This window comes from Megalops cyprinoides, chromosome 22 (genome assembly GCF_013368585.1).
Source record: "Megalops cyprinoides isolate fMegCyp1 chromosome 22, fMegCyp1.pri, whole genome shotgun sequence".
NCBI lineage: Eukaryota > Metazoa > Chordata > Actinopteri > Elopiformes > Megalopidae > Megalops > Megalops cyprinoides.
In genome coordinates this window covers 5850153-5875490 of record NC_050604.1, presented here as the reverse complement: position 1 = coordinate 5875490, position 25338 = coordinate 5850153, and the positions used below count along the sequence as shown (strand labels likewise).

At 41.7% G+C, this 25338-nt stretch overlaps 1 protein-coding gene across 1 annotated transcript in view; it reads left to right on the top strand.

Moving 5' to 3' along the window:
• Positions 1–6858: 6858 nt before the first annotated feature.
• Positions 6859–25338, top strand: part of LOC118769357 (guanylate-binding protein 1-like) — a 33802-nt gene continuing 15322 nt past the window's right edge. The window contains exons 1-4 of the mRNA XM_036516389.1: positions 6859–7042; positions 22054–22181; positions 24123–24232; positions 24920–25113. Coding sequence (XP_036372282.1) covers positions 6868–7042; positions 22054–22181; positions 24123–24232; positions 24920–25113 — 607 coding nt within the window. The 5' untranslated portion in view covers positions 6859–6867. The remainder of the gene's footprint in view (positions 7043–22053; positions 22182–24122; positions 24233–24919; positions 25114–25338) is intronic.

Below are 25338 nucleotides of genomic sequence, written 5' to 3'. Positions count from 1 at the left end.
ATAATATGCGTAGTGTAAAATTGTTGGAGTAATCGCAGTTTTGAACGTGAAATTTCACTTGTTTTGTCACTGTATCTACTCGTTAGCTAGTTAGCTTTAATACTATACCTACTAGCCTACTAGTTATCTTAATAGCTAATCCAGTTCAGCCAAACTATGTAAGATAACTAGCTAGCAATCAATATTATCTTAAATAATGAAAAAGAGGGCTTACTTTAAGATGCTTCTTCGGGTTAGAGGTTGACTCTTTTGAAGCAGATAGCAGTTTGGTTGCTGGCAAACACAGCTTGCATTGTACTGTTGCGACCTTTACCGAATTTTAAAGTAAAATGGTCCCGGTATTTCCACGACATAAACGCGTTGCGCTGGTTGCTTCCTGTCTCACTCTCCATTCTACTGTCTTGCGAGTCAGGCAGGCTGCGCGCTTTTTTTTTCGTGAGGGGCGTATGGGAGATACACCCGGGAGCTGCCTATCATTGGATAGATTTTCCAACTGAATAAACATTAAGTAAAAAAAAAAAAATGAAGATATAGCTGCAAGCAACAATGAACGGGCCAAGCACCTCAGGGCCACCAGGTGGACAACTAATGAGAACAACCCTTGACCAAGACACCAATCCATCACAGGCTGAACAGACACATTGACACCCACTCTTATACTCACACCTATGGGCAATATAGCATGTCCAATTAATATTACCTGACTGTGTTTGGACTGTGGTAGAAAAACCAGAATACCCAGAGGAAAACCACAAGGACAAGATACAACTTGAATGCAGCCCGAACTTGAAACCTCAATAATGTTAGTAAGTACTACTACCCATTTGCAGCACTGCACTGCCGCCCACTGCACATATGTCAAGCTTAAACATTAGCAGTGCCATAAAATGCAGTGTGCCTTCTTGGGATATTGCAATGAGAAGTGCCAATGCTGTTGGAGGAGTGCAATTTTTGGGTATTTGAAAAAATCCAAAATCATATGAAAAATGGCAAAGAACATACCATATTAGCTGAATATAATAAAATGTCCCTGATTAGAAAAGGACCCCTCATTTTTTAAAACCTTTTTTGGCTTTTTCAAAGTCTTTCAAATCTTATTTATTTAAAGAAATCATTTCATTTGATACCACCAGTCTTCTAAATAGCTTCATACCTCAGGCTGTGAAGATCATGAACACTCCCCCCCCCCACTGAACCATTAATCCCCCCCATAGGACCAGACAGACACTATTCTCCGCTAGTGCAATCCATTTCATGCTGCACCTGGCACTTTTTGTACAGACAAAAAAAGATCATTTATTGACAGTACATGCTGCTATTCCCCTCCAAATGTTTACAGAAGTGAGTGTATTGTTTATGGTTATATATTGTTTTAATTGTCTTTGTAATTTACATAGACTGGTGATATAGGAGAACCCGCATTTCATTCTTGATTGTACGCAAGTGTGTGATAAAATGACAATAAAGGAAATCTCAATCTGAAATCAATTTAATAAAATACACTGAATAAAACAAGGTACTCTGATATATTTTCTACATATGTTAGATGAAATTACCACATTTAAATAAAAATAAAAATAAACTAGTCTACTGGGATTTCTAATACCACTCAACAATCTCAGATAAATGCTGTTCTTAATGTATAATGACATTAAAAAGTCTGGTCCTCCCATGTAAGACAACCCCACTTTTCAGATGCAATTTCTGAAGTAGAAAAAAAAACTGCTGTCTAACATTCAGGCCAATATGGAAAGTCCAAGTGTTTCATCAACAGTATTTAGTGTATTAGTTGTGGCAATAGGTCAAAAGGTGCAGAAGATGTGCCTATTTTAAGTGCTACAAACTGATTGTATCTTAGCAGCCATGCCATTTGGACACTGAACTATGTGTTCATTTTCCAGTTAGGACCTGATATGTAATGATGTAATGATCTACAAAAAATTGGTCGCAATATCTGCTTTTCTTTGTGTGGTCTGTGCCTTGTGATGTCCATTAGAACAAAATGTCATTAAAATCTAAGTACATTCTGTACTGGGAAGTTGGCTCAATATCTATACAGGAACCCAATCTTCTGTCGTAGTTTAGTCACAAGATTGTCTAGATGATATTTAAAGGTAAGTTTTTCGTCTAGCCAGATGACAAGATATTTATATTCTGTGACTCTCTCAATTCTGGGACCATCTACAGTGGATCTATGTAGGTTACCGTTGTCTATAGTACTGGCTCTAGAAACCAACATAAACTTTGTTTTATGTGCATTCAAAACTAAATTTAGATCCATAAGCACATCTTGCAGAGCATTAAAGGAAATATGTAGGTTCGTAACAGCTGCTTGAACAGAGTCTGCAAGACAATACACAATAGTATCATCCGCATAAAGGTGGACATGACAGTCAGTTAAGGATGAGATAATATCATTAATAAAGATAGAAAATAAAATTGGACCTAATATGGAGCCTTGTGGCACAGCTTTCGTTATAGGCAAAAACTCAGATTGGACATTACTCATTTTTATACATTGATGAGTTTGCAAGCTACGTCAAATGCTTCTATGTCCCAAAGGTGTAATGCAATATATTACATGGAAAAATGGGATTATTGAATAATTCATGAATTGTTGTAGTTCTGCAAATAAATGTTAGTAGACTATTGTGGGAGTCAAGATTTACGCTATCATGAATATCAAGGGAACATTCTAAAATGCTTAACGTGGGTTACTGTTCCAAAACTGCTATCAAAAAGGGTCCATACTCATAGGACCCCAAAGAGAGGTGGTCTCGATTTGCATCATCTGGCGAACTCTGGTGCATTCCCACTGGTGAGAAAGCAACCCGAACCAATCAGGACCAAAACTATCCAATAGCTGTGACTGTATATATTGGCAACCTACTTATGCTGTTTTATTGCCAGGTACGTTAAATTGGATTGTATATGTGTTTGAAATGTATTTTTAGCTAGCTACTTCTGATATCCCAAACTAGCTAAAGTGGCTACTGTATTTTGAGCTTTGCCAGGTAATTTGATATTGTTGCCAAAGACAAAATGGGTTCTAGCGATACATGTAACTGTACTGTGTGGCATTAAAAACTATACAATCATCATGGAATATGTAATATGTAAAACTACATGATCACAAGCTCAAGTGTAGCATAGTGGTTAAGGAGCAGGACTCATAACCGAAAGGTTGCCGGTTCGATCCCCGCTGGGACACTGCTGCTGTATCCTTGGGCAAGGTACTTAACCCACAATTGCCTCAGTAAATATCCAGCTGTATAAATGGATAACATTGTAAAGAACTGTAACCTATGTAAGTCGCTTTGGATAAATGTCTGCTAAATGAATAAATGTAACTATGTGGTCATATTGTTATCCTTTTCTTTATGCTTTAGGCGATGAGTGTGGAACCGGAGACGCGTTACATTATTGTACTGTATATATTGACAACTTAACTTATGCTGTTTAATTGTCAGTGCTAAATGAACATGCGCTGTGAACCCAACCCATCCTGTCTGCCTGTGATTCCTGCAAGAGTAGCGTCGCATCAACACATTATTTTCCAGACGCAGCCACGTCTCATTTTCAACCTGTATCATTTGCCTAAAGTGATAAATGCAAACGCTGTAATAAATGATGAAAAGGGCCAAGATCAACCCGCGTAGTTGTCCATCCATTGTGAAATTGGAAAGTGGCGCAGTGTTTTACCTTCGCAGACAGAATGCTTTCTGTGCTACAAAACGCATAAATTCATTAGGAAACCATGTAACACTGTAACGCGTGAAATCACGAAAAGCACAAACGCGTTAGCATTGTGTCCACGAAAATACTGATGTATACGAAAGTTCCAGCAGCCTTTGCTTTCGTGGACGGAATGCCTTCTGTAACTGCGGAGTCACGGAATATATTGTGCTAAATCCCTTTCGTGCACATCATTCTTTCAGTAATATAGCATAACAGTTAAGTGAACAAACGGCATAAATGCTGGCCTAGGACATCTGTTACGTGGACAGAATCACTTTTGTCTACAAAATGAGTTTCTTTTGTCCATATAGTGCGAAGTGCATTCAAACAAAATCCACAAAATGAAAAGCACAATGGTCAATTCAGTGCACGAAATGAATTATCCGTTTTGTTTCCTGTGCACGAAAGTATGTGCTCTCTTCAATATTTCGTGGACACAATGCTAACGCGTTTGTGTTTTTCGTGGACAAAAGGCGTTACGGTGTTATATGGTTTTGTAATGAATTTATGCGTTTCGTAGCACAGAAGGAATTCTGTCCACGAAAAAAGGTCCATTTAGAAATAATGCTATGCGAAACCGAACCGAACCTACATCATTATGCAACATTGTAACAATTTATTCCCTGCTGAGGACCAAAGCAATCGAATTATAGGTCTGAAAACACCCTAAGGCACACTTTATTTTTGGGGAAATCAATATCCCATATGGGCAACTTGGTACCACTACTGGTAATAGAACTCTTCAGGGGAACACCTGTGGGGTTTACAAGCCTCTGTGAAAGAACCATGTGACAAACAATATTTCCATCATTCTTTTCTGCCATACTGCACCAGTTCATATGATAACTGTCATTGTACCTCACTTTTCTAATCCGCACAATATAAAAAGAAAAGAGAGTTTGAGACACCAGATGTGAGAAAACACGGCACCAAGTTATAAAAAAAATACATTTAGGACATATTGATTAGCACTACTAAGGAATAGTGCTTGTTCAGTTTGTGACTTGGCTTCATATTGCTAAGCAATTTCAGTGATGGAACTGCTTTATTATTGTCTGGCTTACTTTTTGAGTCCAGCGTAAAGCCTTGTTTTTGATCACCCTTATGCAGTGGCGGACCATGCCCTCTCACCGTGGGCCTTCAATTTCAGAAATCCACCCCCACACCCTCCTCCCCCAACCCCCTGTGGTGACCTCACCACTCCCCGCCGTTATCTGCTAATGCGCCGCTAGGAAGCTATATCAAATGCAAAAATGAATAATCTCCAAAAATTAATACAAAATATTCCTCAAAGTCTGATGCAAAAGGTTTATTGTACATGGTCCAAAGTCACAGTAAACTGGGCTGGTCCACGCGGAGCAGTAGCGTCATCAGTCATAACCCCAAGCAGTCCCCCAAAGCAGTCCCCTAAGCAGTCCCCTAAAGCAGTCCCCTAAAGCAGTCCCCTAAGCAGTCAGGCAAACAGTTCCCCCAAGCAGTCCCCTAAGCAGTCAGGCAAGCAGTCCCTCCAAGCAGTCCCCTAAGTAGTCAGGCAAGCGGACCCCCCAAGCAGTCCCCTAAGCAGTCAGGCAAGCAGTCCCCCCAAGCAGTCAGGCAAGCAGTCCCCCCAAGCAGTCCCCTAAGCAGTCAGGCAAGCAGTCCCCCCAAGCAGTCAGGCAAGCAGTCCCCCCAACGCAGTCAGCTAAATCCCCAAATGCATCTCCCTTTTTATGCTTATTCTCTTAGCCCCTCCTGGAGCTTAGACTCAGACCCCCTCCTTCAGTTTCATAACACACATTCTGTGCACTATTTTCCAAGATCACACCTGTCTAATTAAAAATAATTACCCCGCCTTGGCTGTACACTATTATCTCCAAGACTGCGCATATCTAATCTATAAAAAATAACTGTCCTTTCTTGACCTGCTCTGCCTTGGCTATACTCCATAAAGAATCCCTGTTTGTGACCCCTCTTTTTTAGAGTCCAACTCTTTTATCTTACACTCAGGGTCCATCCTCCAAGCAGCGCTCGGACAGTGTCCAACTGTCATTAACAGCCCCACAACAGGCCTTACTTGACATACAGGTATCTCACAGCTGCATACCCCTCCCGCAGTCTCCTGTACTCTCTTGACCCTTCTTGCTAGTTTCTGCTCACAGTAATACAAAGTATAATAGGATACATTATTATTTATTTAAGGCCTATAGTGTTAGGTTGTTTAATTAATAGAGTAAATGGCTCATATATCAATATCAACTTCAGTTAATATATCAATAACTGCAGTTAAATTAAAAAAACTAACATCTATTGGCAATGCTTATAATGTTTGCTGGCAATAATTTATCTCCACCAAGTAACAAGCTTAATCGTACCACGTCAAGCTCCGCTTTTCTCTGGTGGGGTGAAAGTGGCAATGCTTACAATTTCCACATGGGGTATACACTTAATCAGAAATTTTCCACAACACCCCCAACAACATGCAAGTGTAGCAGAGCTGAAGTAATTAGCTCGTGTGAGTCCTGCGTAAAGCCTTAGGTAGCGGGTAGCAGGTAGCCGAGCGGTTGCAGTGGCTACGTCACTCCCCCGAGACCTGGTTAAATAGCATTGTTGCGGATGGGCTAATTGCAATTTCCTTTTAGTTGAACTGGTAATGACGCTGACTTTAAGGGGGTTGGTAGCGAACAGTGAGAATCTCGATTCAAAACTCGCCCGCTCGCCGACCCACATAACATCTACTACACAACGCAGCAAGATACCACCTGTTACATGATTTTTGATAACATATACAGTTTTTTCTCTCTAGTGGAGACCATTTACATCCAGTTCAAGCAAACTGAGAAATAACTGTTATTTAAAGAATTTAAAGAATTCTTGGTCTTTTTTTGTCCAAGTGATTTTAGGTAATACAGCATAGGCTTTCCTTCCTTTTTAGATATGAGCCAATTTTATTATTAGTGTTATTATTATTATCAGTTGTAGCAGCTTTTCAGCAACCATCATGAATCCAGTAATAATAATAAAAGTACTGCTAAATGCGTCTGGTATATGTATTTAAATACAGATTTAAAAATGCTCCTATCAGTTTTTGATGTTAATACTGAGGTAGGTAAATGTAAAAGCTTATTTTGTTTTTAGGCACAGATTTACACCATGGAAATGCCACTCTGTCTGATTGAGTGCACGACAACAAATCAACTGAAGGTGAACCAGGAGGCCCTGAAGATCCTGAGCTCCTCTGAGCAGCCTGTGGTGGTGGTGTCCATTGTGGGCAAATACCGCACTGGCAAATCTTACCTGATGAACAGACTGGCTGGGAAGACCACAGGTAAGACAGAGCAAATGCAGAGTAAACCGATTATGAACTGAATATTAAAGTGTAAAGACAAAGGGAAAAGGTGAATAACTCCATCGAATCACTGTCACGACCCTGTCTAGGGTGGGGTGAACATAAACTAGACGTCCTCTGACCCCTGCTACCTGACCAACACACACACACACTGCATATTTCACGTCAGCCTTTTTCATTTTTTTTTCTTTTTTTCTTTGAATGAAAAATACTTCAGGGGTGAGCCAAAATAATAAACAAAACTCAACTAACTGGGGAAGAGGGAAGTTAGCTAACCTACTGAAAAAAAAAAAAATAAAATGAAATACAAAACAACTTGCCTAACTCCGTAACTAACAAAAAAGGGGAAAACGGTCATTAAACAAAAAATGGCACCCAACTCCAGTACACACTCGCCAGCAATGTAAGCAGCAAGGGGGTTCGCAGCAGGGAAAAAGAGGTCCTGCTCCTGCCCACATGCCGCTTTTCAAATCTCCCTGCCCATCTTCCAGCCAATCACCGCAATCCGACAATCGTGCCGTAACCTGGATGGGGAGCAAGAGGAGGAGAGAGAGACACACACACACGAATGCATTCTAGGATGTAACACTCAAAAACAAACATTAATGTTTGTACACAATATGGCACCTAAAATGAACCAAATCAATCACACAGTGGTAATTATTTTACACCCCAGAAGTCACCCACATATGGCTTAAAAACACAAGCGGGTTGTGGTCGGTGTAAACCATGATGGGGCGAGTGCTTGACCCAAGATATACTTCAAACTGCTGTAGCGCCAGCAGGAGGGCCAAGGTTTCCTTCTCAATGGTACCATAATTGATTTGGTGTTTGGTGAACTTTTTAGAGTAGAAACTAACAGAATGGTCAATGCCAGAGGAATCCTCCTGCAGTAAAACCGCACCAGCAGCACTCACATCCACCCCTAATTTAAACGGCTGGATGAAATCTGGAGCAGCAAGCACAGATGCGTTACAGAGCACTCCACCGTCCACACAAACTTTTTATCTGCCCGGAGCAGATCAGTGAGCGGAGACACAACACTAGAAAAATTACAGCAAAAGGCGTGGTAATAACCGGCCATGCCTTGGAATCGTCGCAAGTCTCACCTCGTTGTGGGCACAGGAAAATCCGCCATGGCAGCGACTTTAGCCTCCGCAGGTCGCACCTGATCTTGGCCAACCTGTTTACCCAAATAGGTGACTCACACTTTGCCAGGTTCAGTGTGAGCGAAGCGTGTCGCAACCGCCCAAACACAGTGGAAAGAACCTCCATATGTGCAGCCCAAGTGGATGTATAGGCTTCACAGTTTTGCGCTTCAGCCAGCACCAGGTTCATCAACCTTTGAAACGTGGCGGGCGCGTTCCAAAGACCGAATGGTAAAACTGTGTCCAGTAAAAAACTATCTGGAGTAACGAAGGCAGATACTTCAGAGGAACGAGGAGTTAATGGTACCTGCCAGTAACCTTTAAGCAGGTCCAGTTTGGTTACGAACCGCGCAGTAACAACCTTATCTACACAGTCCTCCATGCGAGGTAATGGGAAAGAATCTGGTTTGCGTTTACTCTCCGGTAGTCGGTACAGAACCAAACTGGCTTAGGCACTAAAATACACAGAGAGCTCCATGGACTAGAGCTTGGGATGGCAAGACCATTCTCTAGCAAGTATTCAACCTATTTCTGCATTGTGATCTTCTTTGCTGGATTCACACGGTAGGCGTGCTGTTTAATGGGAGCATGTTCACCAACATCGATGTCATGCAACAGCACAGAGGTTTGAGTCGGGCCATCAGAAATATAGATGGATGGCTTTGAATCAACTGTATTATGTCAGTACAGGCTGATACAGACAGGTGCAACAAGTGTGAAGTAGCCTTGACACTAAGACACTACGGTTTCCCGGAGCAGTTTCAATGGTCTGCGAATCGTGTGCCCAAACACCAATTCAGAGGCATCCTGGTAAGGCAGTATGATGTACCATGTACCATGATGTTGGATCCAGATGGAAGTGCAAGTCTGATTAGATTAATGGAAGTGTCTTTTGATGGACTTTGTCACTGTCATCACTGTTGCACTGATGTGCAGGTGTTGGAGGGTTCTGTCTGTATCATTGTCTGAATGCCACTGGTCACTCCCAGGCAGAGTGCCTGAAGACAAAAATGCAATGACAGTAATAGCTGGTCTTGCGGATTACATTATGTCATCAGTGTCATCTTTTACTTGACTGATTTACTTTTACACTTAAACTTGAGAACAGGTTGTGTGCAGTGTGGTGTTTATCTATGTGACAAGGAGCAGAGTGAACCCAAATGCAGGGAGAACTCAGGACAGAGACAGAGACAACATGGAAATTCAAGACTGAGCATAGACATGAACAAAGGGCAGGAATTAAATAACAGTGAACCCAGGTGTAAACAATAACAGCTGAAACACAGTAACTAAACGAGACGGAAAACACAGGATGTGGACATCTGTTAGCCAACCAAGGAAGCAACAGCTGCATTCCTGGCAATCTATATCAGTGTTTCTCAAACTTCTCCTAGAGGACCCCTTGTCCTGCATGTTTTAGTTCTCTCCCTGCTCCAACACAGCTGATTCAAACGATCAACTTTTGAACTCCTGAAGCTGCTTAATAACAAACTGATCATTTGAATCAGCTGTGTTGGAGCAGGGAGAGATCTAAAACATGCAGGACAAGGGGTTCTCCAGGAGGGGTTTGAGAAACACTGATCTATATGACAATCTATATTCCTGACAATCATATCCATATGGATATGACTATTTGCATAGTTCAGATGTGCCAGTGCAAAGGAGTATAACTGAAATTTAATCTTTTAGTACCATTTTTGGTATGTGTTTTGTGTGTGTTTTATGGGTTCTATTAGTCCATGTGAAACAGTCTTTTTTGTCTGAGAGGCTTCACTGTTAACTGGCTTCATTTAATTACATTTACATTTACATTTATACATTTAGCAGATGCTTTTATCCAAAGCAACGTACAAAAGTGCATATAGTGGGCAAACGAGCAGAAGGGCAAGATGTGTACGGGTCATACAATGCAGATAGTGCTGAAGCTGAGCGTGAGGTCGGTATAGCGAGCCAGAACTAATCTGATCTAAGATTAGACACATATTGAATACAATCACAGGGACAATAAAGTACCGCTCTACTACCTAGGCAAGAAAGTGCACAATACAAGGTAAGAGACAGAGTTACAAGTACAAGCTAGGAGTTACAAGGTCAAAGTTACAAGGTCAAAATGGCAAGGGTATCAGTCCAGGTAGAGTCTGAAGAGGTGTGTCTTCAGCCCACGTCTGAAGGGTTGGAGTGAGGTTGTTGTTCTCAGGGGCATAGGGAGTTCATTCCACCACTGGGGAGCGATGATGGAAAAACAACGTTGAGAGGAGTGTGGGCCTTTCGTTCTGTTGGTGAAAGGAGCGAGGCGTCCGGATGTAGCAGAGCGAAGTTGTCAAGCGTGTGTGTAGGGTAGAATGAGGTCCTGGAGGTAGGTCGGGGCGGTCTTTCTTGCAGCAAAAAAGGTGAGGGACAAGGTTTTGAAGCGGATCCTGGCTGCGATTGGGAGCCAGTGGAGGGATCTCAGTAAGGGGGTGATGTGGGAGAACTTCGGGAGATTGTAGATCAGCCTAGCAGCTGCGTTTTGGATGAGCTGCAGCGGCTGAATGGTGCAGGCTGGGAGGCCTGCAAGGAGGGCATTGCAGTGGTCCAAGTGGGAGAGCACGGTGGCCTGGACAAGCAGCTGGGTGGAGTAGGTGGTCAAAAAAGGGCGGATCCTCCTGATGTTGACGAGGAGGAATCGACAGGAGCATGTTGTCTGGGAGATGTAGTCAGTGAAGTCCAGCCTGTTGTCAAGGGTGACGCCCAGGCTCTTCACAGAAGTGGAGGAAGTTACTGTGGTACCGTCAACAGTAACTGAGAGCTCTTGAAGAGGAGAGGGCTTGGCTGAGATGAACAGTAGATCGGTCTTGTCCAGGTTAAGCTTGAGGTGGTTGGAGGCCATCCATCTGGAGATGTCAGCCAGGCATGCAGAGATCTTTTCGTTGACCTGGGGGGGTGGAGGGAGGAAAAGAAAAGATTAGTTGAGTGTCATCAGCATAGCAGTGATAGGAGAAACCATGTGAATTAATGACTGAACCAAGTGAGTTGGTGTAGATGGAGAAGAGGAGGGGTCCCAATACAGAGCCCTGGGGGACACTAGTAGTGAGGGGAGTGGGTGTGGAGGTAGAGCCTTTCCAGTAGACCTGAACCAGGAAAGGGCGGTCCCACAGATGCCAATCTTGGAGAGCTTGGCAATGAGCAGCTGGTGATTGACGTTATCAAATGCAGTGGAGAGGTCAAGGAGGATTAGGACCAAAGACAGGTCAGAGGCTCTAGCTGTGTGGAGGGCCTCACCACCAGGAGTGCCATTTCGGTTGAGTGGCCGGGTCTGAACCCAGACTGGTGGGGATCCAGGAGGTTGTGCTTGTGGCGAAAGGGAGACAGTTGGTTAAGTACAGCACGTTCAAGGAATTTGGATACAAATGGGAAGAGAGATACAGGACGGTAATTGTTCATGTCAGATGGGTCAGCGGTAGGTTTTTTCAGCAGGGGAATAACCAGAGCATTTTTAAGATCTGTGGGAACAAGACCAGTAGTCAGAGATGAGTTGATGATGGGGGAGAGATATGGGGCGATCTTACCAGATACAGACTGGAGGAGGGTGGAAGGAATGGGGTCGAGAGGGCAGGTTGTAGCATGGTGGGTTGTGATGACTTGAAGAACTTCTGAGCTGCTGAGTGTAGAGAAGGAGAACAGGTGTTGGCTGGATGCCTTTCTGGTGGTTGAGGTTGTGGATGGAGCAGTGAAGGAGTCCCGCATGCAGGACACCTTCTTCTCAAAGTGAACCTTGAAGTCTTCTGCAGGAAGGAGAGAAGGGGAAGGGGGAGGAGGAGGGAAAAGGAAAGTGAAAAAGGTAGAGAAGAGGTTGCAGGGGTTAGTGATGTTAGCGTTGATTTTGTTTTGGAAATATGAGGACTTAGCTATTGTTGTTGCAGCTGTAAATGCTGTCAGTAGGGAGTGGTAGGACACAAGATCATCAGAGGATCTGGATTTCCTCCACCTCCTCTTGGCAGCCTGCAGTGCAGCTCTATCGGAGCAGAGGAAGTCGGTCAACCATGGGGAGGACGGCAACGGCCGTGGTGTCCTGGAGATAAGGGGACAGAGAGCATCTAGAGACTGAGACAGACATGTGTTAAAGACAGTTGTAGCAGCATTAGCAGGCATGTTTGAGAAGGAGGTTCCTCCTAAAGGTAGTAGTGAGGATGTCAGAGGAGTTGAGAGTGGCAGGGAGAGAGAGAGAGAAAGATACAAAGTAGTGATTGGATACATGGGGGGGGGGGGGGGGGGGTCACCATGAAATCAGATGTGGCGCAGTTCTTTGTGAACACAAGTTTGAGCTGGTTGCCAGCTTTGTGGGTTGCAGGAGATGAGGAGAGGGTGAGGGAGAACTGGCTTTGCTTCCTATGATTTCTGGGGAAATCATAATAATGCATTCAGTATTGTCAATGTTCATTGGCATGTACGAGTCAGGACAGGTTAACTATGTATTTAGTTGCAAATCAATATGGATTATGTTACTGCTCATCTCAAGGCAGTCCAGGTTAGCTAGCTGATTAGTTAACATTCGTTCCCCCATACCAGAGGCACCAAGTTACATTTCAGCAGCAGTATCATCAAAATCAAGTTGCCAAGTTAAACAAACTCCCAAATAATGTAACAGTCCAAATAAATTAGTTCTAACTAAACATGATGACTAACCTGTTTAGTCTCGTTATATTACATTACATTACATTCATTTAGCGGACGGTGTAATCCAGAGCGACTTCCAGCACAATAGAACATAAGTGTATGCACTCAATTTAACAAGCAACAGTGTCAGTTCAGGCTAATAACATTCTCAGACTAGAGAGTGTAAGCATAACACTATTCAAGCCCTACCACAGGTTAACATGCCCTCTGACAGAAGCCAAGTATACGATGATACAACAGTCCCTAGAGCACAAAATAAAAATACTTATTTTACATGTATCAAAAACTACAGGTATCAGTTGCTAGGGGCAGAGATTAAAGTGGAACCGAAATGCAGTCTGGAGATGTGGTTCTTCAGCCTGCGTCAGAAGACGGCCAGCGATTCTGCTGTCCTAATCTTCATGCGGAATTCATTCCACCACTGAGGGACCATTACAGACAGTGATCATGTCTGATTGTAGATCAAGCAGCTGCATTTTTGATTAGTTGTAGAGATTTGATTGCACAGGCAGAAAGGCATGCAAAGAGGGAATTGCAGTAGTCCAGGCTTGAGAAGCCCAGGGCCTGAACTAGGTGCTGTGTTGAATACATAGAAGGATTGGGAACCGAAACTTGGTTTCAAATTATAACCGAATCCAAAATGCCAAGGTACACATAAAAAAACTGAATTTTGGTTCTGCTTATCGGTTCCTAAATGTGATAACCCTTTATTATTGGAAACAAAGGCAACATATCTGCAAGGACATACGTAGCTATCTGGCCGGACCTGTCTATACGTGACTACGTCACGCATCAGCATATCCATTTGTTTAGCCCTTTCACGCGTCCGGTCATACCGGTATGATTAGCCGTTTAGCGCATATGCTAAAACCAGTACGATTAGAACACTAGATTGGAAAAATTCTAGCTAATTTTAGCTTTGAGGAAACAGCAATTTAACGTTAAAAATATAGCAAATGCTAACTGAAAACTATGAGAAGCTTAATAACGCTGATGAAAACATAACAAACCATGTAACGTAACGCGCGCTACATAGCATACAAATAAGTTACGTGCGACAGGGTTAAAGACAAGTTAGCATGCATGGCTAATGTCACAACAGTGTGAAAGATGGACTGCAGTAAACGGTCAAAAGTGTGGCTTCACTTTAGAAAAGAAAACGATGACAAGGAAAAGTGCAATGCATGTGGGAAGCTAATTAGCTGGAAGTCAGATTGCACATCAAATCTGACCAAACATTTAAGGCAGCACAGCATCAATCCGAAAGACTGTACGGTGTTTGATGTCTTGCAATAAGCAAGAATAAGCAAAATCGGAATCGGAATCCATAAAATTCAAACGATACCAACCCTAAGTATAATCCTTTTTACATTTGCTTGTTTTGATGGTTAAAATTACCTCTGAACGAGGTGTTTATTTGTTGATAGTGGGGATAGTGTGTGATGTCCGTGACTAGTAAAATATAGGACAAGTAAAGATGCATGTGTTTGTCACCAGAACATTAAAATAGTCTCTCCAAAACAACTAGCAGTTAGTTTGATTAACTGCTCTAGATTCATCTTTTTTTAATGCACATCTGTGGATCATACATTTTTATTGTATGTATTTAGTAAATACTATTTACTTTGTGAATGTTCGGTTAACGCTTAAAAGAATAAAGATATTTTTGTTATCTAAACATTTGACCTCTTTTTTACCATTTTGGAATTGAGGTGGGGAATCGATAAGAATCGGAATCGATAAGCACAATCGGAATCAATAAAATTCAAACAATACCCAACCCTAATACATAGTGAGATAGGGGCAGACCCTTTGGATGTTTTACAGGAAGAATCTGCTAGCTCAACACACTGCTGCCACCTGAGAGGAGAAGGACAGTTGGCAATCAAACATTACGCCAAGCGGTGATGAATGGAAGAAGACTGGGAGTGACGCTCTGCTGGAGAGGTGAAGGAATGGGATGCAGGACACAGGCAGTCAGTCAATGAGATGTAAGGACAAGAACAACATCAGCATCTCAAAGAGGGGTAAATTTAGAGAGGGGAAGGGTGGTTAGTGGTAGGGAGGAAAAAGAGGAAGAAGCGAGAGAGGAGGGCTGTGGGAATTGGAGGGAGTTACGAATGTTTACAGTCTTTAGGTTGTAATGACCTTCAAAGTCATCTGCAGAGAGATCAAAGGGGGTAGGGGAGAAGGAGGATTAAGGAGAGAAGAGCAAGTAGAAAATAGTCTGCGTGGATTAGAAAGTGAGCTTTGAATTTTTGATTCAGAAAAGGAAGCCTTTGCCAATGTCACACTTGCAGAGAAGGCAGAGAGGAGTGGTTGACAGTTCAGGAGATTGGTGGAGGAGCTTCTATAGAGGGCCTTGGTGGGCTTCTTTGCCTGGGGCCCCCCAGAGCCTAGGATCGCCACTGCTTTTAGATCTGAGGTGGAGCTGTCCTTGAGGAAGACAGATTCAGCTGTTTGCCTGCCTTGTGTGTTGGAGGTGACTGCATTAGGGTGAATTCAAAGGAGTGGAGCAGTGGGAGGAATCCAGAAGCTTGAGAGGTCTCCAGGTGAATTTTGAAGTCCCCCAGTAGGATCAGGGGGGTTCCATCTGGGAAGGAGCTGAGGAGAATATTCAGTTTGTCAAGGATGTCTCCTGGGGGGAGGTGGTCTGTAAACAACAGCAATACACATTCTAGAGGGATTAGTAACAGTAACAGCGTGAAATTCAAAACAGGAGATAGATGCGAGAGAGGGAGTGCAGTTGTGGCGTAAACTGATAGTAGGGAGTTAGATGAAAACAAACCGCTATAACTTAGACTACGTCACCCTTGCTTATAGGGACAAGGGACCCTTGCGATTACCAGAACTGGGTTCCCCAGAAAGCAGGCGTCCAGAATAACCAGGACAAGAGGCTGAGGTATCAAAAATATCCTTTATTTTTATAAAAAATAAAAAATAAATAAATAAAAGGAATCATCATGGGACCATAAGTGGCAGTCCAGAGATTACATAGACACCACTAAGGGAGGGATCATACCAAACGCCAACCTGTGCATGGACACCATACAGGGCAGCAATGTGCTACGCTCTAACCATGTTAGACTGGGCAAAGTGAGGGCATAAAGGGCCTACTACTACAGAAGGCATTTCATACTACACACTATTCTCATTCAAGGGGTAGCAAAACAACCACCATGAAAACTTCACTACTCTCCTGTAATTATATATAGAAACCCAACCCACATTCCAATCTCACTGCATAGGTGTTAATTTAGGCCTGAATGCCCACACTAAACCCAGTATACAAATATACAATTTTTGCTAGTCCAAAACCAACTGGCATTTCCTACAGCAGCCCCTATATCAGCCACACGCAGGCAACAATAAGTACAATTATCCCAACAGGTTTAAAGCACTGGTTGTAACTTGAAGAAACTATAGTGGACCAGGAACATACACACTAACTAGGCCCTCACCCTAGGCGCCATTAGCCCAGAGCGTGTAGTGTGCAATTAACAATTTAAAGAAACTACATACAAGTAGGTGCCTACCAGCCACACCTTTAACAGTAGGTTTAGCCCAAATGCTTAATATGCAGCCAATAATTTAAAGAAACTACTTCAGGCGCCCACTAAAGACTCCAGTAAAAGCAAGCACTACTAGCGATAGCTATATGGCGCCAATTTGAAGAAACTAAAAGGAGTTGGAAGACATACACTAACCACACGGTCAGAGGTGGGTATAGTTATCCAAAAATGATACAGTACTGCCAGTATAAAGAGATTACCACACAAAGGCCCGGTGTTCTTTAAGTACTCCAAATGTTACATATCAATTTAAAGAAACTACACAGATCTAAACGTGCGTGGACCAGCCACGCACACATAAGAGGCAGAGCTAGTTATCTCTTATCATGGGAAACGCAGCGGCAAATGAGTGGGCCACCTGCTTCACAGGGTCAGTACTGAAGGTTATTTCCTTGTGCACTGGCCACTGCAGTAAGAAAGAATACACCCGGTCTTAAAATAAAAACAATACACCGTTTATTGCAGGCGTTAACTTCTGAAGTCAGAGTTTACTACCTGAGATGACAGTCCTCCCGAATATCTACCCTATGCTCTCCCTTGGGGAAGTAGCACTTAACGTGCAGCTAGAACACATATTACAGCATGTGAGTGGTCCAGCATAATGCAGAGAAACCTGCAAATTGATATAAAAACCTCTATGCACACCAATTTACTGCACATACTGCTTATCAAGCTGCACCTGCCTAAACGGCACATACACACAGGCTGTCCTCCAGACTATTCTGCACCCTGCAAGTTACTAAAGGTAGCAGTGCTAGGGGAGAAGCATCAAACATCTATCACTGCTGTATCCATAACACACCATGATTCCACATTAAACCAAAGTATTAAAAAGCTTGCAATAATGCTAGCTAGCCAAAAAAGATTTTAAACATACCGAGGGGATGAGGTCGTAAGCCACCTTGCCCGAAGCACTTCTGTACAAATGTGAACTTGATGCTCTCGCGATATGCCCACTAACGCAACAACGCCAGTGTCAGCTCTCGCTCCCCTCTTATTCCCTCCCATCCCCCCCTGGGTCCTAAAACCATGCTGGGTACACAGAGAATTTCCAGGCCTTGGATATAAGGAGCCTCGTACCTCGGCCAGAGGGGTTGAGGACTGTGGGAGAATGAGATTGCAGCAGAGCGGGCTGCTGGGGTTGCAGTGTTGTCCAGGGTGATCCATGTCTCTGTGAGGGCAAGGACCTGGAGAGAGAGGAGGAAGGCATACTCTGTGATGAAGTCAGCCTTTCTGGTTGCAGACTGACAGTTCCACAAGCTTCCAACAATAGGCAGGTTGTCAACAGAGGTCAATGTCAAGTAGACAAGGTTTGAGACATTTTGAGACCAAGGAGGACAGTGACGACAAGTGCGTCACTCCCTGCAGGAGACGTTCACAGGGAATGGATGATGCATAGTACATTGCTGTTCACCCTGATGTTCTCCCTCAATAGACTCCCACAGATAGACTCCCTTGTCTTTGTCCGACTGAGTGTTCATCTGACCAAGGCTGCTGCAACAGCTGTTAACTACTAATGCAGTTGTGGAGACACTCTTCTAATGACCTGCTCAATCAGCCTCTAACTAAATAGCGCTGCGTGGAAAACTAACATGCCTCGCTAATTATCAAAACAATAAAACTAACTTGGCAGCAAACAATAACACGCAAAAAACAAAATAATACAGCTTTGAAAACAATGTTAAAAGCTGCAAACTATAGTTTCAAATCTCAAGATAATGTGAGTAATAGCTTAAAATAATGTTGTTTACACTAATTGGTAATCAAAAGTGAATTTAATCTGATCTAGAAGAACACTGACACTCACTCTACAACTAATGAAATACACTCTTCTGTCTTCCCCATTGTTCTCTCTTTTAGTCTGACTTGTCCTCGTAGTGGTTGTTCAGTTTGTTGTTTTGAAATTTAATGCTTTGTAGTTTTCTGGTTCTGGGTGTGAATGCCACTGAGTACCCACTGAGTATCAGCTTTCCCACACCAAATGATACTTGAGGAAAGTCTAATACTGATATCAGATCAGCTTTCACTTGAACAACGTGCCACTGGTCCTACCTGATTGAGTTGATCAACTTGACTAACAATTTATCAGATGTCAGAATTTCTGGGGGGTTAGCCACTGAGGTGGTAAATCAGACATGGTCCAGGTTTAAAACCAGCTGCACCATTATAAGGCTTTTCACACTGGACTTAGCCGAGGGCTAAAAGCATTCTTAGAACCTTCTTAGCCCCAGGCTAAGGAAGCTGTTAGGCCCAGGCTAAGAAAGCTTTCACACTGGCACAATCGTCCGGTTTTTGTTGTCCAATCACACGACTTCTTCGTTGTGTCATAACAGTATGTGTGTGCTTTATGTTTACGTTGTAACTACTACCAACCGAAACAGGCAATATTCAGATGTTAAAGGTACTGTACCTAGCAAGCTAGCTAACTTAAAACAACAATAATATGTCCGGAACAGACTTAAACAGATCTAATTGGTCGCGGGCGGAAACGGCATTGTTCCTGAGTTTGTGGTTGGAAAAGTGCGTTCAAGACAAACTAGACGGAACATGCTGCAACAGAAAGGTTTTCCACCATCTGTCAGAAAGCTAGCAGAGGCAGGTTTCAATAGGACACCAGAACAACTCAGACAAAAGCTCAAAAAATTGGGGTTTCAACACCGCTCTTACATAAAGCCCTGCTAATGGTGACGCTACTGCTTGCTGTTAAAGACTAGTCACGCGTCATTCTAGAATGTAAACATTAGTCGCGTGTTCCAACTGACATTTAACCCAGGGCTAGTAGAAGAGCAGTCTGAATCATATAGCCCTGGGCTTAGGTTAACCCTGGGTTAACAATGTGTGTGTGAAAAGGGGTGAAGTTATCCCAGGGTCAACTCTTAGCCCAGGGCTAACGATAGGCCTGAGCTAACAATATGCTGTGTGAAAAGCCTTTATCCAACAATGGCTAGGATCCTCTCCGGGATAGTGGTGGGTAAGTCAGCCAAGACTTCCTCCTCTCATTGCTGTCAGGCACCCTGCAATTTATCAGTTGTTTATGAATTGGTTTGATGATATCAGTGAAGTATCCCCTATCCTTCAGTGTGCTCTTACTCTGCTGGAGTATACTGTGTGCTCTGTAGTGCAAAAACAGCTTTCTCCTGCTCGCAAATCTAGTATAACTGCTGATTCTAAAACAGGGTTGCATTAATGGGGAAAAGTAAAAAAAAGACAGGCTAGTATATTCTGTTCAAGCAACATGCTGGGTGATTTAGAGAAAGTACCAAAATACCTTAAAAAATAAAATACATTAACTTATGGCAGTATGGACTGACAGGATTATAGGGCATAAAGTCTAAACTTTTTATATATATTTCCAACTAATGGATGATGCAAACTTTGAGCAATTGGCTACTTAGCTAAATTATTGAACTGTTTGTTGATTACTGTTTTTCAAAAAGCATTCACTATGGTGTAAAAATATAGTTTCCCCATAATTTGTCAAAGCAACCTTTCACTGAAAAGGAAGCATATTCTGGCAACAAAATCGGTTCCTTCATATGTCAGAGCTTGCTGCAACAACAAACCTTTCCTTGAAATATCTGAGGCTTATAAGTGATGGCTGCCAGAAAATCAAAACCTGGAAAGTTCCTGTTACCCTATCATCGTTCAGTACACATCTCTGTGGTACATACTCAAAATAACACCTTGGTGTTATTTTGACTCGATGTTGTAGTCAGATGGCAAAACACAGCCTTGTTACCATTCTACCACTTAAACATAAATGTTACTAAGTTTCCCCAACAAGCTCAGAAGCTCTGAGCTTCAGCTCAGAAGGGATTAGTCTAAACTGCAATCAAGACTAAATGATACTCTGATTTAAATTAAAACATTCAAAATTATTCCAGATTTTCAATTCTACAGTGTTTAACTGAAAATAGTAAATAACATCATCACATAAGGTAAAAACAGATACTTTGATTCTGTTTTGCATGCTGGCTGAATCTTGACTAAACTGTTGTACAAATACTGTAAATACAGTGTCATGTGCCAAGAAGTGATAACAACCAAACAACACAGTATTGTAACCAACAACCAGTATTGCTAGCTCATATGTGTCAAGTCCACAACATTACAAATGCCTATAATCAGTAATGCAACTGCATTGTGAAATTTTTTGACACAATGCAATTTAATGCCATAAAATAATTTATTTGTAATAATTTTAAGCCACAAAAGGTGATATCATTACCACAGACTCAGTATGTTAAACTGTAATGTCTGATATATAAGTAGGTTCCCATGTTCTGAACAGATACATTTCTGGAGCCAAACCTTTCATGTTCATGTCTTTAAACCTTTTTAAACTCTACAAATTCATTCTGTACAATATTAGTTCTAGATTTGTTGTTATCTGCCAATTGATTGACCAAGGCTTTGATTCTTTGAGTGGGGTAACTGACTTCAGTACAGCACTTTGGCATTTCTTTTCAAGAGTGACAGAAAAAAATAGATTTTGAGTTTAATATAACACATCCCATAATGATACTGTGGTGAGCTGGGGGTTCTATTGTATAGAAGAAAAAGGCTGAAGCATTTGTGCTTTTTCAAGGTACTCTATTCCATCTTTAACAAGACAGCCCACAAACACACATTTATTTTACAACCAACAAAGGAGAAGGGGGAAGGGAAGTCAACAAATGGCAACACAAACCACTTAACGGTGACACCCTACCAAACTCAAACAATCATGGACAATGAAAGCAAAGGACCTAAATAACATAACCAATATAAACAATAATTAAACAAACACATAACTAAGCAGTTAAACAACAACAAAACTGTATATGGTGCATTGGCCGGGAATTATGGGTAATGTGCCGCGGGTAAGTCCCAGCTCACTACAATATTATACTGACTGATAACCATATGTCCCTCACAATGTTGCCAAATTGGTTATTTTTCCTTCTTGAAATATTCACAGATACAAAAGCTGGTAAGATTTTTCTATGCTGATTAATCAAAATTTAGCTGGCATTTTATGTGTTTCGTCCCAGAGTGGTCAAAACTGAAGGAAAAGTGCAAGAAATGAGCAACAATTCCCACTCAGTGCACAACACCCATAACCCATTATGACATTATATTATTGCCATTTAGCTGACACTCTTATCCAGAGTGACTTAAATCGGTTACAGTTTCTTACAATGTCATGCATTCATACAGCTGGATATTTAGCAAAGCAATTGTGGGTTCAGTACTTTGCCCAAGGGTACAGCAGCAGTGCTCCAGTAGGGAATCAAACCTACAACCTTTTGGTTACAAGTCCTGCTCCTTAATGACTATGCTACACTGCCACCCCTGCAATCTCTGTTTCAGAATTAGGGGGACAATCTCTCAGTGAAATCATCAACTGCTTCACATCATTTGGAATGCATGGAAGTTACTTTTAGGTTGATGTTTGTTGTACATCAACAGATTAAACAAAATTAACATGTAATGTTGCAGGGGTGTGTAACTCAGAGCCTTTCCTACATGTCTTTTTGGAATAAGGACACACAGCTTTCTGTCACAGTGCAGCTTTCCTTTGAAGTTTGTAGTTTAGGGTTGTGCTGATCCAACTTTCTGTCATTGGCTTCAGGCTTCCCTCTGGGCTCGACTGTCCAGTCTGAGACAAAGGGCATCTGGATGTGGTGTTTGCCTCACCCCTACAAAGATGACCATACACTGGTTCTGCTGGACACTGAGGGTCTAGGAGATGTGGAGAAGGTGGGTCAATAGTAAATCGGTAGGTCAGTAGGTCAATAGTTGAATTTCATGAATTTTACAATTTTACAAACTGGTTCTTTTCTTTTCATTAAAGTTTTGTTCTGGTATATTTTATTTAATAAGCAGTAAAGATCCTCTGGTGTGCAGTAGTTACAGGCCTGTGCCCCTCATTTCCACAGAACCTAAACTATTGCCAAAGTCCTTGTCACTAGAGTGCAACCTTATTTGGGAGAACTGGCTAATGATCCAGCTAGTCAGCTGAATTCATAACAATCACAATAGAAATGTCTCCTTCATGTTATTAATATAACTGAAATTATACAACAGGCAGCAATCTTTCACTGGGTGCAGACAAAGTATTTAATGGTGTCAGGGTTTGCAGGGAAAGTACCCAGGCGCAGACAAAACAGGCAGTTTGCTAAGATGTCCTTTAATCAAGGGTCCAAATGCACAGGAAAAAATCGTAGTCAAAAGAACAGTCCAAATTGGTAGCCAAAAAAATCCAGAGCTAAAAGCAGATAGCATCAAAAAATGGCAGTCGAAAGAGTAAATCTGGGACAGGCAGAGACAAACACCAAATGGATCAGAACTTACGAAAGACGAGAACGACACAGGAACAAAACTGAGATGATCAGGCAAAGAACAACGGAAACAGCAGGGTATATATACACAGGCTGATGATGAGTACACAGGGAACAGATGCGCAATAAGCACAAAAGCAAATGCATGGAAAAAAACAAGCAAAAGACATACCCACACTGACAGACAGGGAGAAACAAGCAGCTCAGGCTGGAGTGCTGACAGATGGGCTTGAATGGGGTTGTTTTTCTGGGTATTACTAGAACATTATGGATTTGCTCCTAGTGTGGTCCTATAATACACCTGAGTCTCAGCTTTCTGAATCTTTTCATCTGCAATATGATACCAGGCAAGGGTATCTCCTCCTCCCAGCACTGTTCTGTTTGTTATTATTATATAATTATATGGTCATCTGATAAAAGTAAAATGTAAGGACCTGGGTGAGACCTGTATAGTTGTGAGAAATAGAGGAATTTGGTGTACACTTGGCATTTATATCCTCAAATAATCCATTTTATCAATTTATTCACGTTAAGCTTGCTCATAAAGCAACTCCACTTAAAATGAAGTTGGCTCCAAATCCACTATGTCTAAAGTCTTTTAATTCTTATAAAGGTTCCTATTTATTTGTATGTTTTGGGAAAGTGAAAAATATCCATCTTTTGGCGTCAGATATTCAACATATTTAGCAGTTAAGCATTAACTTACCCAACCATCCACACCTGTTTCTGTTTAATGATGACTTGTCTCTCCATCTCATTGTAATCCAAAATCATTTCATGCTTGGACCGACAGCTAGGAAAACTATTCTCTCTCTCTCTCTCTCTCTCTCTCTCTCTCTCTCTCTCTTTCTCTCTCTTTCTCTCTCTCTCTCTCTCTCTCTTTGCCTGTGTGACTAAATCATTTTAAAAAAATGTTCAAACTGAACGTTCAGTAGCCTGTATTAATAAAGCCTGACTCACTACTTTTCAAGCCTGGGACATTGCACATCAAAAACTAATGAAGATATCTTGTGCTCTAGTGATCCAGCACCCCCCATATATGTCTGTGGGATTTAACTGCTGCGTTTTGAAATATCATGGCAATGTGTCCATTTTATGAGCTATTTTTTTTTATTATTCTGTATATGTATTTGTATTCTCAAGTTCTCTCACTTTATGTATAGTTCTGTACAATGTGGATATGTGTATTTCTGTGTAACCCCTTCTTTTTTGGTAAAAATAATAAAATGATCACAAAAAAAAAATATTCTACCCTGCAATTAATTTACCTTTTAAACAGTAAATGCCTGTTGTACTGTGTGGAGTTCCAACATGTTGTCCATTCAAGACATTATCCTTAAAAGAATTCTCTTTTCAACAGGGAGATGAGAAATATGACACATGGATTTTTGTACTGGCTATCCTCCTGAGCAGCACCTTGATCTACAACAGCATGGGCACCATCGACAACGATGCAATAATGAAACTACAGTATCCTTATGACCAAGTAAATCCTAGTGTGCCAGGATGTGAGGGCATGGGTTATAACACACACCCATAGGACACTTTCAGTTATTTTAACATGTTAAGAACACTAACCTGAACCTTGGTCAGATACTAGTCAAAAAAGTATTGGTTGTATCATGATACAGAATTACTTTCTGAATAGGACAATGGAAATCTGGCTGTAGTAATTCAGTACTAATCGATGTTGGATTGTTTGATCAATATAGAGGATTGAATTAACAAAACTGTCAAATTAACAATTATTTTAATTAACACAATTAATATTTGCTGGCCTTTGTCATAATATTTTGCTGTTCAATTCAAGTCTTTTCAAGTTTCATTTTACCAGATTTGTTTGCAACACAGTAAACCATCACTGTCAGGACCCCCTGAGGTCATCCTGTTCTATGTGTTTTCCCCTGTCTGTCTTTGTTTTTGTTGATTAAGATTTGCAGAAAAAAAGGTAAGGACAGTTCCATTAAATTCTGAATATTTTGGTAAAATATTTGCAGATGTGAACATATTTTTCCACTGATTCTGTTTAACCCTTGCCATGGCTAAACCATAACATTGCAATAGCAATTAACATAGCAAATAACCTAGCAATTTGCTATGTTATCACCCTTGAAACCTTTTCCTGAGTTATTCTTCCATAATGACAATGTTGAACAGGTTTATGACAGAGTTGACAAAGTTCATCAAGGTGAGATCGAGCAGTGAAGATGAGGATAAATCCTCCTCCGAGTTTGTCCATTTCTTCCCCTCCTTTGTGTGGGCAGTGAGAGACTTCACCCTGAACTTGAAGCTCAGTGGAAAAAAAATCTCTGCTGATGAATATCTGGAGATGGCTCTAAAACGTAAAGAAGGTAAGCAACCAGAAAGAAGCCAAAGGACAGAAAGAATAAAAGAGGACAGTAACACAGGTTTCAGCTCTCCATTTGAACACAATATCTCATACTCTTTATCTAGTGCAATCTGAGAATCTGATAAGCATTCAGAGTATCTACCATTTGTGGAATGGACAGTCTCCTGAAGTTCCCTGTATCCTGGTGTGGATATGGAGTAACTGTCTTATGTTCCTGTATATCATC